Source organism: Centropristis striata, chromosome 7 (genome assembly GCF_030273125.1).
Source record: "Centropristis striata isolate RG_2023a ecotype Rhode Island chromosome 7, C.striata_1.0, whole genome shotgun sequence".
NCBI lineage: Eukaryota > Metazoa > Chordata > Actinopteri > Perciformes > Serranidae > Centropristis > Centropristis striata.
Genome location: NC_081523.1, coordinates 3,986,391 through 4,000,265, shown reverse-complemented (window position 1 = coordinate 4,000,265; position 13,875 = coordinate 3,986,391). Strand labels below are relative to the sequence as shown.

At 38.7% G+C, this 13,875-nt stretch overlaps 1 protein-coding gene across 1 annotated transcript in view; it reads right to left on the bottom strand.

Moving 5' to 3' along the window:
- The window catches only part of smarca2 (SWI/SNF related, matrix associated, actin dependent regulator of chromatin, subfamily a, member 2), a 98,482-nt gene that overhangs the window by 45,907 nt on the left and 38,700 nt on the right, over positions 1 to 13,875 (bottom strand). Inside the window, exons 17-20 of the mRNA XM_059338211.1 lie at positions 11,137 to 11,203; positions 10,921 to 11,031; positions 7,919 to 8,161; positions 5,226 to 5,339 (exon numbers count right to left, since the gene is read on the bottom strand). Of these exons, the coding sequence (XP_059194194.1) occupies positions 5,226 to 5,339; positions 7,919 to 8,161; positions 10,921 to 11,031; positions 11,137 to 11,203 (535 nt within the window). The remainder of the gene's footprint in view (positions 1 to 5,225; positions 5,340 to 7,918; positions 8,162 to 10,920; positions 11,032 to 11,136; positions 11,204 to 13,875) is intronic.

Here is a 13,875-nt window from a genome sequence, read left to right as displayed (position 1 = left end):
AAAATGCATACATTATTAAAATACATTATAAAGCGTGTGAGAGATACTAAGAGATGTTTTATACTGGCAGAGGTATGAAAACCACTTCTAACGTGCAGTAAACAGTTTCCAGCTTTCAGCTCTCTGTTCTTTATAATTCATGCTGTTTTAGAAAGTAAAGTGTGATTGGTTGATCTGCCTCTCTGGGCTCAAGTTCAAGTTATTTCAAACTATTTCAGTGAAGCAGTAGTTAGATGTGATGCTCCCTCAAGCAGTAAGTAGCTGAATAACACATATGAATAAAGACATAATAGCTAAAAAGACAGGAATATAAAATAATACATAAATATGAAAGCAGGGTCGAAGGTTCACAGGCATCAAGACGTTTTAAATTCACATAATCGTCTAACTGTCATGAAATATACATTTAAAAATGTATATATCCATGCAAAAATCCTTTAAAAATAATGATTTAATAAATATATTAATATAAGTATAAATTCATAAAATTATTTAAAATTCTTAAAATATTATTGAATTATTATTATTATTATTATTATTATTAATAATAAATTATTTTTAAAAATATTTTTAAAAATATTTTCGCAATTTCTGCTTTTATTTAAAATTAAATTAATGATTTCTTTCTGAGAACAGATCTTTACTATGATCCCAAAAGAGGACATTTTATGTTGGTAATTATTTTTATGTGAACAATCTTTATTTATAATTAAGTTAATAATTTCTTTATTAATTAATTAATAATTTCTTTTTTTTCATAAATAGTTAAAGAGAGACCACTACAAATGAGCAGTTTTTTTGCACATTTATGGAGTTTTAAATTGATAATTTTATAGTTTTAAATAGTTATATGCTCACTGTTTTAAATACATTAGTTTGAATCACTACATTTTAGTGATGAGAAATATTTGCAATAAATTTTGTCATGGATTATTAACATTTAAAATGTTTGAAATTGTTTTTTTTCAAAATGTTTGAATTTTGTACGCATTTATCAGTTCCAAAGTTTAATAAATCAGACACTGATGATATAGCGCTCTGTTTTTAAGTCTTTTTTTTTTTTTTTTCAAAAAATGCTTTTTTTTTAGGGGGTACTTGGCTGAAAAAATATTTCACAGGGGGTAAATCACTGAAAACAGGTTGAGAACCACTGGATTGGAGCACTGTGACCATCCAGGGTCTTTCATGCTTAAGAAGCTTTTCTTTTCCCAAAAACATTGTAAGAGAAGGAGCTCTGAGAAATGATCTGAGAAGAAAGAGTGATTTGTTTTCTTTTGTAGAAACCTCAGGGCCTTCTGAGAAGCTTTGGGTAGCAAGAACTCAATGTTTCATTTACGTTTGAAGCCTATACTTCTGCACTTTTATGATGGACTCTGATGTTTTTTGTTACGTGACTGAAAAGTTTCCTCCCGGACAAATCTTTTCTTTCTTTTAGCTCTGTAAGAGAAAATATTACTCTTGAGCTCATGTTAGACCTGAGATGTCATACACCAGACAAGAGTGTGTGATAGTTTATTTTATTTTTCTAATTATAACTCAGTCTCTGTTTATAAAACGTCATTATAAAAGGCTTCAAATGTTAAATAAAACATGGAACAATTCACTCATTATTCTAAGCATTTTTCAAGAACTTTCAAGATCAATTTTCAAGCTTTTCCAGTATTTTACACCTGTTGTAAATTAAAAGTGGGATATTTCACTGAACCATACCAACAGAGATGGTTTAACACTTTTAGGAGGAACGGTCTTCATTTCAGATAGGCTACTCATTATTTTTTACATTGAACATGTGATTATCTATAGCATGGGTCTCAAACGCAGGCCAATTGCGGCCCTCGTGACGATATTTTGTGGCCCCCACCTTGATATGAAAGTTTAATGTGAGTTTTATATGAATGCCACTTTACCATGTTGTGTGTGGAAGGTCCCTTTAATTACTTTTTTTGGTAATTTTGTGTCTTTTTTTGTAGTTTTGTGTCTTTTTTAAATAATTCTGTGTCTTTTTTAAGTAATTTTGTATCTTTTTTTGGTAATTTTGTGTCCTTTTTTTTGTAATTTTGTGTCTTCTTTTGGTAATTTGTGTCTTTTTGAAAAGAAATGTGTCTTTTATAAATAATTCTGTCTTTTTTTCAATAATTTTGTATCTTTTTTTGGTAATTTTGTATCTTTTTTGTAATTTTATGTCTTTTTTGGTAATTTGTGTCTTTTTGAGTAATTTTGTGTATTTTTTGGTCATTTTGTTTCTTTTTTAAGTAATTTAGTTTTTTTTGTAATTTTGTGTCCTTTTAAATAATTTTGTGTCTTTTTTTGTAATTCTGTGTCTTTTTTAGTAATTTTGTGTCTTTTTCTGGTAATTTTGTGTCTTTTTTTAAGTAATTTTGTGTCTTATTTTGGTCATTTTGATACTGCCTCCAGCAGCCCCCAGGTAATTAGAGTTTGAGATATAGTCAGATTGGAAAAGAAATACAGAAAGAATTTCAAGCATTTACAAGCACTTAATCCAAAATCCTTGAAGCACTTTTTAAACCTTGAAAATACAACATTTAAATTAAAGCATTTTCAAGGATTTCAAGCATCCATATTGTCTGTTACAATGCTTTTTGGAAAAGAAAAACTTCTTAAGCATAAAAAACAGGACTCTGCAGGTCACAGCGTCTATGATACACATAAATACTCTAGTTTCAGTTCATTTCCTCCAAATACGCCTGCTGCTGGAGTCCAAATTTAAGTTGATAACAAGGCTTTTGTGTGTGGCCCTGTTAAATTAATTTAAACACAGGCCATGGAGAATACTTGATCCTTACGAGGGAGGGATGCACATTATTTCAAGCTTGTGCACAGCAGTGACACAGGAGCCTCATCAGTGTTCTTAATTAATACTTACAGAAGGGAAGTCTCTCGCTCGGGCAGTTACAAGACTACATCCTCTAATAATTACTGCAGCAATGTCACTTTCATGGATGTCAAAGATTGTGCTGCTGCAGGTTTTATTTAAAGAGTGTGAAGCACCGAAATAAGACTATAAAAGCTTTAAAAAAAAGTATAAAATAAGACGTCTGCAGTTCTGAAAACACTCTGCAGAAGTTATGAAGCACAAGATTTTCAGTAACGGCATGGCTTCTTCACATTTACATAAAACTAATTTAATTAAAAGTGTTTAGATAAACAGGAGGAGGAGCAAAGACAAGAAGGGAAGAGGAATAATAAGAGAGGAGAAAAAAGAAGACAAGAAAAGAAGGAGATACGATAAAGAAAGAGGAGGACAAAAGAGAAGAGAGGCAATGAAAAGCACAGAAGAAAAAATAATTGAAAGGAGTAAATATGAGAGGAAAAAGAGGAGAGGAGAGGAGAGGAGAGGAGAGGAGAGGAGAGGAGAGCAGCAAAAGACAGAGGGAAGGAGAAAAAAGGAGAAGAGGAGGAGGAGGAGGAGGTAGAGGAGAAGGAAAGGGAGAGGAGGAGGAGGAAATGAAAGGGAGAAGAGGAGGAGGAGGAGGAAAGGGAGAGGAGGAGAACTTGCAAGTCAAACAGGAGGTGGAGAAGGAGGAGAAGGGGAAATGAAAGGGAGAAGAGGAGGAGGACGAGGAGGAGAGGAAATGAAAGGGATAAGAGGAGGAGGAGGAGGAGGAGGAGAAATGAAAGGGAGAAGAGGAGGAGGAGGAGGAGGAGGAGGAGGAGGAGGAGGAGGAGGAAAGGGAGAGGAGGAGGAGGAAATGAAAGGGAGAAGAGGAGGAGGAGGAGGAGGAGGAGGAAAGGGAGAGGAGGAGAACTTGCAAGTCAAACAGGAGGTGGAGAAGGAGGAGAAGGGGAAATGAAAGGGAGAAGAGGAGGAGGTAGAGGAGAAGGAAAGGGAGAGGAGGAGGAGGAAATGAAAGGAAGAAGAGGAGGAGGAGGAGAGGAAATGAAAGGGAGAAGAGGAGGAGGAGGAGGAGGAGGAGGAGGAGGAGAGGAAATGAAAGAGAGAAGAGGAGGAGGAGGAGGAATAATGAAAGGGAGAAGAGGAGGAGGAGGAGGAGAAATAATCAAAGGGAGAAGAGGAGGAGGAGGAGAAATGAAAGGGAGAAGAGGAGGAGGAGGAGAAATGAAAGGGAGAAGAGGAGGAGGAGGAGGAGAAATGAAGGGAGAAGAGGAGGAGGAGAAATGAAAGGGAGAAGAGGAGGAGGAGGAGGAGGAGGAGGAGGAGGAGAAATGAAAGGGAGAAGAGGAGGAGGAGGAGAAATGAAATGGAGAAGAGGAGGAGGAAGAGGAGGAGCAGAAGAAATGAAAGGGAGAAGAGGAGGAGGAGGAGGAGGAGAAATGAAGGGAGAAGAGGAGGAGGAGAAATGAAAGGGAGAAGAGGAGGAGGAGGAGGAGAGGAAATGAAAGGGAGAAGAGGAGGAGGAGGAGGGGAAATGAAAGGGAGAAGAGGAGGAGAAGAAATGAAAGGGAGAAGAGGAGGAGGAGGAGGAGGAGAAGAAATGAAAGGGAGAAGAGGAGGAGGAGGAGGAGGAGAGGAAATGAAAGGGAGAAGAGGAGGAGGAGGAGGAGAGGAAATGAAAGGAGAAGAGGAGGAGGAGGAGAAATGAAAGGGAGAGGAGGAGGAGGAGGAATGAAAGGGAGAAGAGGAGGAGGAAGAGGAGGAGGAGAAATGAAAGGGAGAAGAGGAGGAGGAGGAGGAGGAGGAGAGGAAATGAAAGGGAGAAGAAGAGGAGGAGGAGGAGGAGGAATGAAAGGGAGAAGAGGAGGAGGAGGAGAGGAAATGAAAGGGAGAAGAGGAGGAGGAAGAGGAGGAGGAGGAGAAATGAAAGGGAGAGGAGGAGGAGGAGGAGAAGAAATGAAAGGGAAAAGAGAAGGAGGAGGAGAGGAAATGAAAGGGAGAAGAGGAGGAGGAGGAGAGGAAATGAAAGGGAGAAGAGGAGGAGGAGGAATGAAAGGGAGAAGAGGAGGAGGAGGAGGAGAGGAAATGAAAGGGAGAAGAGGAGGAGGAGGAGGAGAGGAAATGAAAGGGAGAAGAGGAGGAGGAGGAGGAGGAGGAGGAGGAGAGGAAATGAAAGGGAGAAGAGGAGGAGGAGAAGGGGAAATGAAAGGGAGGAGGAGGAGGAGGAGGAGGAGGAAGAGAGAGGAGAGAGGAGAGGCATTGACATAAAAACTAATCTAACTAAAGGAGTTTAGACCGTGTCGGGGAGGTTCTTCAGGTTCTTCAGGTTCCTGTAAAACATAACGATGCTCCATGAAATCAAAGCTCTCACCTTCTCAGGCAGCTGAGACTCCACCTCCTTCTTCAGTCTGCGCAGCAGGAACGGACGCAGCACTTTATGCAGACGGCGGATAATCAGGATGGTCTCCTCCTCGTTCAGGTCGACCTGAACAAACCAGAGAGATGTCAACATCTCTGACCTCCGAGGGAGCAGAAGATAACAGCTGATCGCTGCTTGTGAGCTCACAGATTTATGATTCTCCAGAACTTTGCAAACTCAGTTCAAGAGGTTATGGAGGGTTGAAAACACTCAAAGCAGTTCTTTTATAACAGCAAATTGGATTTAGAGGTTTCTGCATTCTGTGAAAGGATGCTTGAAGGTGCACCACTTGACCTTTGACCTTCTGTGAATTCATTCGTGTTTAAACCCTGAAGCACCTTTGAATAAAGATGCTAGTTTTGTAGCCGACCTTCTCTGTAAAATTCCAATTACATTCGTCCTCATTCAGAATGTTTCCTGACTGTTAATCGTGTGCATAAAAGAAAACAAATTTAAGCCTTTAAATACATTTAGCAAAACCTCAAACTTTTACTGAACTTTATACGTTACACCCCCCTGTTTCTTTTTCAGCAGAAAATGACTAATGCTAAATTATTACTGTGACCAATCTGTAGAGACCTTTTATTAGCTTTCATACAATGAACACTGTACTGTGCTTAGCAACAGAAATCTACAACTCATCTCAGAAACATTCAGATGATTACACATTCACACTGTTTGTTCTTGGGTTTAAAGGGTTTTTTTCTGGGCCGATTATCTTTCTGGGTATTCCAAGGGGGGATAGAAGATCATTTTTAGAAGCTGCAAACTGCTTTTGGGATAAAACGCCCACATTTGTCTTGTGAAACACACAATAGATTTGGTCTTCTGTGGTAATTAATCAAATGAAACAACCGCAGGAGATAAAGTCTTGGTTGAATCATTGGAAAACTGATTATCCTTGGATGTTTTGTTCTTTCTGTGATTCCGGCACTCCAGATAAATGAAACACTTACAAAACATAAAAAATTAATTAAAATGGAGTCTGCTACAGACAAAAATCAGCAACCGGCGGAAAGCCAAGAGGTTAAGAGCATTCCCAAAAGTGGTTTCCATTACAGTCTAATACCCGGAATGAGGGTCTCACTCGCTGAAACGCCTCTAATTTGAATACGAGCCGTCCTGAGAGGTCTTTTGTCTGGACTTTTTTTGTCCCTGTGGAAGAGCAGGGCCGTTTTTCTCCCCTGAAAAAAGCCTGGTTGCTGATTGGATAGAACGCTAAGCAGGATGTCACGTAGTACTCGACATTCACGCGACATTTCACTCGCTATATTTAGCAACTTTTCAGACCCCCCTAGCTACTATTTTTCAAAAAAAGCGACTAGCGACAAATCTAGCAACTTTTTCTGGTGTTATTGGGAGACTTTTGGAGCTCGTTCTTACTCTTCTTAACGAGCCGCGGGGGCAGGGGGAGCGGCACAGTCCTCCTGCAGCAGTCTCTCCCAGCTGCAGAGCCGGAGGGGATGTTAACCCCTTAGCGTCCAGTCTGCAAATTGCTAACAGGCTAACAGATAGCTCTGTAGCAGTACAGTGTGTATGTGTTAACAGGCTAACAGTTAGCTCTGTAGCAGTACAGTGTGTATGTGCTCACAGGCTAACAGTTAGCTCTGTAGCAGTACAGTGTATATGTGCTAACAGGCTAACAGTTAGCCTTGTAGCAGTACAGTGTGTATGTGCTAACAGGCTAACAGTTAGCTCTGTAGCAGTACAGTGTGTATGTGCTAACAGGCTAACAGTTAGCTCTGTAGCAGTACAGTGTGTGTGTGCTAACAGGCTAACAGTCAGCTCTGTAGCAGTACAGTGTGTATATGCTAACAGTTAGCTCTGTAGCAGTACAGTGTGTATGTGCTAACAGGCTAACAGTTAGCTCTGTAGCAGTACAGTGTGTATGTGTTAACAGGCTAACAGTTAGCTCTGTAGCAGTACAGTGTGTATGTGCTCACAGGCTAACAGTTAGCTCTGTAGCAGTACAGTGTATATGTGCTAATAGGCTAACAGTTAGCCTTGTAGCAGTACAGTGTGTATGTGCTAACAGGCTAACAGTTAGCTCTGTAGCAGTACAGTGTGTATGTGCTAACAGGCTAACAGTTAGCTCTGTAGCAGTACAGTGTGTATGTGCTAACAGGCTAACAGTTAGCTCTGTAGCAGTACAATGTGTATGTGATAACAGGCTAACAGTTAGCTCTGTAGCAGTACAGTGTGTATGTGCTAACAGGCTAACAATTAGCTCTGTAGCAGTACAGTGTGTATGTGCTAACAGGCTAACAGTTAGCTCTGTAGCAGTACAGTGTGTATGTGCTAACAGGTTAACAGTTAGCTCTGTAGCAGTACAGTGTGTATGTGCTGCTGCTGCAGGAGGTGTTCACTTAGCGATCTCTGTTTGTTTACAACAAGCACCGGACACTCATCAGCGGAGGCGCTGTGCATAATTAGCCATGCTGGTTTGTTTATGATCAGCTTTTTTTTTGTAATAGAGACACGCAGAGTGAACGGACATTAGAGAGGGCGTGGCCTGAGACTTTCCCGGCAGCCACTCTTCCCCCTAAAGGAAACACGGCTTCTGACTGATGTCGACCTAGAAACGTTAATATTTCTCTAAAACAAAAGGCAGATTTTAGAATCCAGGCTGTTTCTCCTCTACGTACCCTCTCTCCCGTCATGGCGAACGGGGCGTTGAACCACTGCTCGAAGGTGCTGCAGCTCTTGAAGATGGTGGGCAGCAGGAAGTTGAGCAGCGCCCACAGCTCAGGCAGCTTGTTCTGCAGCGGTGTGCCGGTGAGCAGGAGGCGACGAGGAGCCACGTAGTGGGTGTTCAACACCTGGGTCAGCTTACAGTGGTGGTTCTTCATGCGGTGACCCTCGTCCACGATCATGTACTTCCAACGAATCTGCACGTGGAAGAAGAATTATTGGAAACTTCTTGTCCACGTGTCTGCATTTCCATCTGAAATATTCTTGATCATAAAGAATCAGAAGTGGCTGTGAAGAAGAAACTTCCAACTCTGGCTGCCCTCAGGCTACACAACACCACTGCATACAAATGAGAAATTCCTTAATCCCTCTCTCATTTCATATGCTTGAAATAATTGATTTCCAAGTGATGTGAAATAATTAACACGTACACCTTATTAAATAAAACAGCAAAAGTTGTGCTCACTCTGAATAACATCAGCCACTGACCATCAAATGTTTATAACACTTACTACGGCTTGGACAGAAGTTAGAAAACTTAGTTGTAATGAAAAGCTACACTGCTGAAAATGAAATAAAAACAACAAAAATCTCCAATATTATAGTGATATTTAGTGTGCTTAACAACCGCTGCCATGGACTTAAAGTTCTGTGCACTAAATAAAAATCTCTGACAAACTGAGAAATGTGCATGTGAGTTTATCAGAGAGTTAAAACTCCTTAAAGTGCTTTAAAGTGATCTCTTTTCATCACGACGGTGCATTAAATCACAGTCAATAAACCTTAAAGCCTTGAAACATAAAGACATATACAAAGTAATATAATTAAGGCCAACCTAAGGCCAATAGCTCCACTATAAATTGATTTGACAGTGTTGCAGAACATTTGCATGAATAAAATGGGTGCAGTTGATGTTTATGAAAATCACAAATGAACTGTGATACTGATATAATGATCTTTAGATTAATGACAATAAAACTTAATCTATAGTTTCAGTGCATTGCATCCTTGTGTACGACTGATTCTGATCTACCTCTCCAGTCACATACGAGGTACACAGTTATCATCACCAAAATCAGACTTTTTCTTTTCCTCAAGATACTCTTAAGCTGCTGCGCTCATTTATTTCAATCATGATCGACCACCGCGGTGCACTGTTCTCAGGTCTCCAAGGAAAAGTCGATAAAATCAATGGCAGCTCACACAGAGTGCTGCTGCTGCTGCCATATTTTAAACTGGAACTAAGAACAGAGCTCACGTGTTTGGAAGTTCAGCTCTGGTGTCAACTTGTCTAATGATCCTCCTAAAAGTACTAATTGACTTGCAGCTGATTGTGACATCATTATGCTGCTGTATGTTCCCAGTGGACACCCACCAATCCACAGAGCCTTTGTTTACTGAAGCAAAAACTCAGATAATGATCAATAATGAAGCTTCTCCTGCAGTTTCAGATCCAAATTAACTCACTATGAAAAGGCAGAGTTTAACCCTCTGGAGTCCAGGAAAGCGCCGGAGAGCCCTGCTGCTGTCAGCTTCCCTCTAAAGTTTTGGCTTTTCTAGAAGTTTCCATGTCCCATTATCGCATCAACTCTTTTTCAGCAAAGGTTAAAACTACCTCGACCAAGTCTAACATGATTTTACTGACGTTTTTGTAGAGATCTTTATTTTATTTTGCAGTGCGCATTCAGCATTTCAACGCATTTTTAATGCAATCTTTTATGTTTAATGTTTTTTGTGTGTTTTTATGTATTTTATGTAATATTCGTGTGTGTCTTTTTGTAATTTTTTGTGTGTTTTTTGCAATTCTTTGTGCGTTTTTGTGTTTTTATGTGTGTTTTTTGTAATTTTTGTGTGTTTTTTGTAATTTATTGTGTCATTTTTATGTGTCTGAAGTAATAAATCAAGAAAGAAGTATGGTCATTTTCTCATAGACTTCTACAGGTACATCTAAAAAAAATTAGAATACCATGAAGTATATTAGAATATTACTGAAGTAATAAATCATGAGAGAAGTATGGTCATTTTCTCATAGACTTCTACAGGTATATCTCAAAAAATTAGAATATCATGAAGTATATAAGAATATTACTGAAGTAATAAATCATGAGAGAAGTATGGTCATTTTCTCATAGACTTCTACAGGTATATCTCAAAAAATTAGAATATCATGAAGTATATTAGAATATTACTGAAGTAATAGATCAAGAGAGAAGTATGGTCATTTTCTCATACACTTCTCCAGGTACATCTAAAAAATTAGAATATCATGAAAAAGTTAAATATCGTTTTCATTATCTCTAAGCCAGAATCATCAAAATCACAAGAAAAACAGGCTTGAAATATTTCACTCTATGTGTAATGAATCTATATAATGTGCGAGTTTCATTTTCGGAAATAATTGACAAAAAATATAGGACTTTTTCATGATATTCTAATTTTTTGAGTTGCACCTCTATAACTCAACTTTTTATATCTGCTTTTACCGAGAATGTTCTATTACCACCTGCTTGAATTCTGCAGTACTTTCTTACTTGAACTTTCAAATTATTTCACAAAGTTCTACAAGAAAACTCAGGCATTAATAATTTACTTTAAAAAATATTGGACTTTTTCATGATATTCTAATTTTTTTGAGTTGCACCGCTTTAACTCAACTTTCAAGACCTGCTTTTACTGAGAATGTTCTATTACTACCTGCTTGAATTTGGCAGTACTTTTTTACTTTAACTTTTTTTTTTAAATCACAAAGTTCTACAAGAAATCTCAGGCATTAATAATTTACTATTGTTCAGTAAAGTTGTAGAGGAAACTCTTATGAGAAAGGAAAGAGTATGTATCTGTAAAAAAGCGCCAGGTGCGCTGTGTGTATGTGTGTGTATAAAGTTTACAAACTGGCAATAAAGTGCAAATGGGAAAGTGCATTATAAAGAGAGGACAAAGCTCCCATCTCTCTCACCTTAGCCAGTATGTGCTTGTCCTTGATGATGTATTCATAGGTGGTCAGCAGGACGTTGAACTTCCCGCTGCGGAGTTGAGGCACAAGCCCACGGCGCAAAACAGGGGTGCCCTTTCATGGGGGAGACACAAAGGAAAAGACAACTTTCTGATGTAAACCAGTCAAGAGCAAACAGGGGGAAAAAAGGGGGGAAAATTGCATTAAAAAGATGTATACCTTGTAAGCAATTTTGACAACAGATGGTGCCCACTTGTCAAGTTCATAGACCCAGTTAGACAAAGTCCTGCAAAAGAAAAACATGCAAGAAAATGTTGTCAATTTCAAGCAAATCCAGTCTCACTCTGAGCCAAGATATGAAGAGGAACTTGAGGAATTACACATTAAGATGCAGAGTATTCACTGACATGTCTATCATCAAGGTTGAGACAAACTTTGCTGGATTAACGTGAAATCCCTTCAGTGGCGAAGTGCAACATCCTTCCGAAAGGGTCAAATGAAACGAAGCTCACAATGTGAGATTTTTCTCGGAGAAGGCTTTGTTTAAAACCCCGGCAGATCAATGTCTCTGCTCATTAACTTAAATTTCCCAACACACAAGTAGGAGTGAAAGAGGGCGAGTTAGGGGCTTTCCTCCATATTAGTTCACCGTGCATATTAAAAGGAACATTAAAAACAGAGGCCCTGAGCTCAGATTTAAGCCTCTGCTGTGCTCAGTTTGACTACAAAAAGCAGTCCGCCCTCTGAGCATTGTTGAAAAAACTTGTTCTGTACAACATTATTCATACTAATCCTTTAACGCCTGCAGGTGTAAATTATCATGAAAAAGAAATACTAATTTGGTGAGATGTGGAATAGGGAATAAGAACACAGGGCAGTTCACCTGCCATGTGTAAAGAAGCTAAAAAGAACCCAGGAGCTTTAACCCAATTACATGTTGTTGTTTTTCCAAGGAGAGCAACATCTCCACCTGAGAGAGGAGGTCTCCTGCTGCTGCCAAGTGAAGGTTGGAGTGCTTTGTGTTGATGAATCTGAAGGTGTGAATGGTGGGAAAACAGCGAAGGGAAATCACACTTTGACAACTAATGACTGGAGAGATTCTGATGTGTTCATCTCATTCATCGCCTTTTAAAACAACCAACAGAAGACGGAGAATAGAGACATAAAAGGATTGCTTGTTAACCCTTTGATGCACAACATGGTCTAAAGTGACCCGACAGAGTTTTTATGTTCTATATCTTTGCAATAAATTATTTTCATCATTCAGTATTCCAGGTTTTCCTCAATTAGTTTGTTTTTGATCATCATACATCCTAATTTAATGTTTTCCTTTATTATTTTTTTTAATAAAATCCCTTTTTGTGTCACTACTCTTCTAATGCACAACATGGGTAAAAAATGACCCATATCCACTTTTTAGCTAAGTAGCTTGCTAAGCTAACAACTTAGCTAACTTCTTGGCGAAGTAGCTTGCTAAGCTAAATAATTAGCTAACTTCTTGGCTAAGTATTTAGCTAAGTAGCTTGCTAAGCTAACTATTTTGCTAACTTCTTGCCAAGTATTTAGCTAAGTAGCGTGCTAAGCTAACTACTTAGCTAACTTCTTGGCTATGTAGTTAGCTTAGCAAGCTACTTAGCCAAGTAGTTAGATATGTAATACTACAAAAACGTTTTTCTTCATAAAGTATGACAAGCAAATTGGAAATAATGATCTGTTGTTATCAAAAACAAGATATTTACTTGGAATATTCAATCGTAAAATAAGTTGATATCAAAAGATAGAGCACAGAAACACACAGCAGCATTAAATAACATGGAAAATGAATGTGGGTCTTTTTTGACCCATGTTGTGCATTAGAAGGGGTCTCAATATGTTGTGCATTAAAGGGTTAAGATCATTTTTGACCTAACAGAGGTCAGAACTTTAATAGAGTTTATGGGATATAAAAATCCACTGTGTACTTATTTTTTGCAACTTATTTCAGCTGAATGGTTAGACTAAATGCATGCACTCCAAATAGCAGAAGGCAGTAATCTCCATAGGGGAAGATAAAGTGTGATTTTGTGAGGGAGACTAGACTATTGCGTACCACAACTTCAGATATTATTTCTGAATGGATTAAGTGTAACAACAGCTTCCACAGAATGCTGCATTATGAGTTGTTTCTAGCCCCCAGAAACTCCTTATCTTGGTGAGATAAGGAGCTCATTCGAATCTGTTTGCACTGTGTCTTTTTGAGTTGGCACAGAGGCAGCTCTAAAAGTGTTTAGGATGCTTAGTTCCACCTGTTTTGGGAGTTTTTGACGGCTTGTGTTCTCATGTCTTTACTACAGAGACAGACCTGGGATGGATGAATAAATAAGTCAAGCAGTAAAGAAAAAGATAATTTGGAGCCTGTAACTGAAAGAGTAGCTCCACAAAGATACAAAGAATTGTTTTGTTTTATTAAGAGAGAGAGAGAGAAGGGCTTAAAGAATGAGGACTCTCTTCTCTTTAGAATAATGGTAATGAACTATTCTTTTTTTCTTTTCAGAAGCAAGTATCGGAACAAAGGGACTTCATATAATTATTGAGTGTGCTTGAAAGAGCACACTATCTACTCTCCACCGGGCTTAATCCTAGATTTTGTTCTTCGGTTTCTTTCATGTTTTTTTTTCGGTCGACTACTCCTCCCAGAGTTTTGGTCGCACATACATTAAAAAATGTATCAAATCGACCGGCTCGGCCATGACAAGTGTGCTATGACTTTTCTAAGGGTTTCGACAAACGGTTTTCAAATTATTCGGCAAAAACACGACAAAAAATCCCCCCAATGTAACCCTATGGAGAGGCTAGAGTGGATGACATCATCGCTAGAGTGAAGAGGGAGAGAAAAATGTCAAAAAATGAATTTGGAAACTGTGCTTGAGGCAGCAGATGCCACTCTACAGAAATAATTTATACATAGAAACGTAGGAA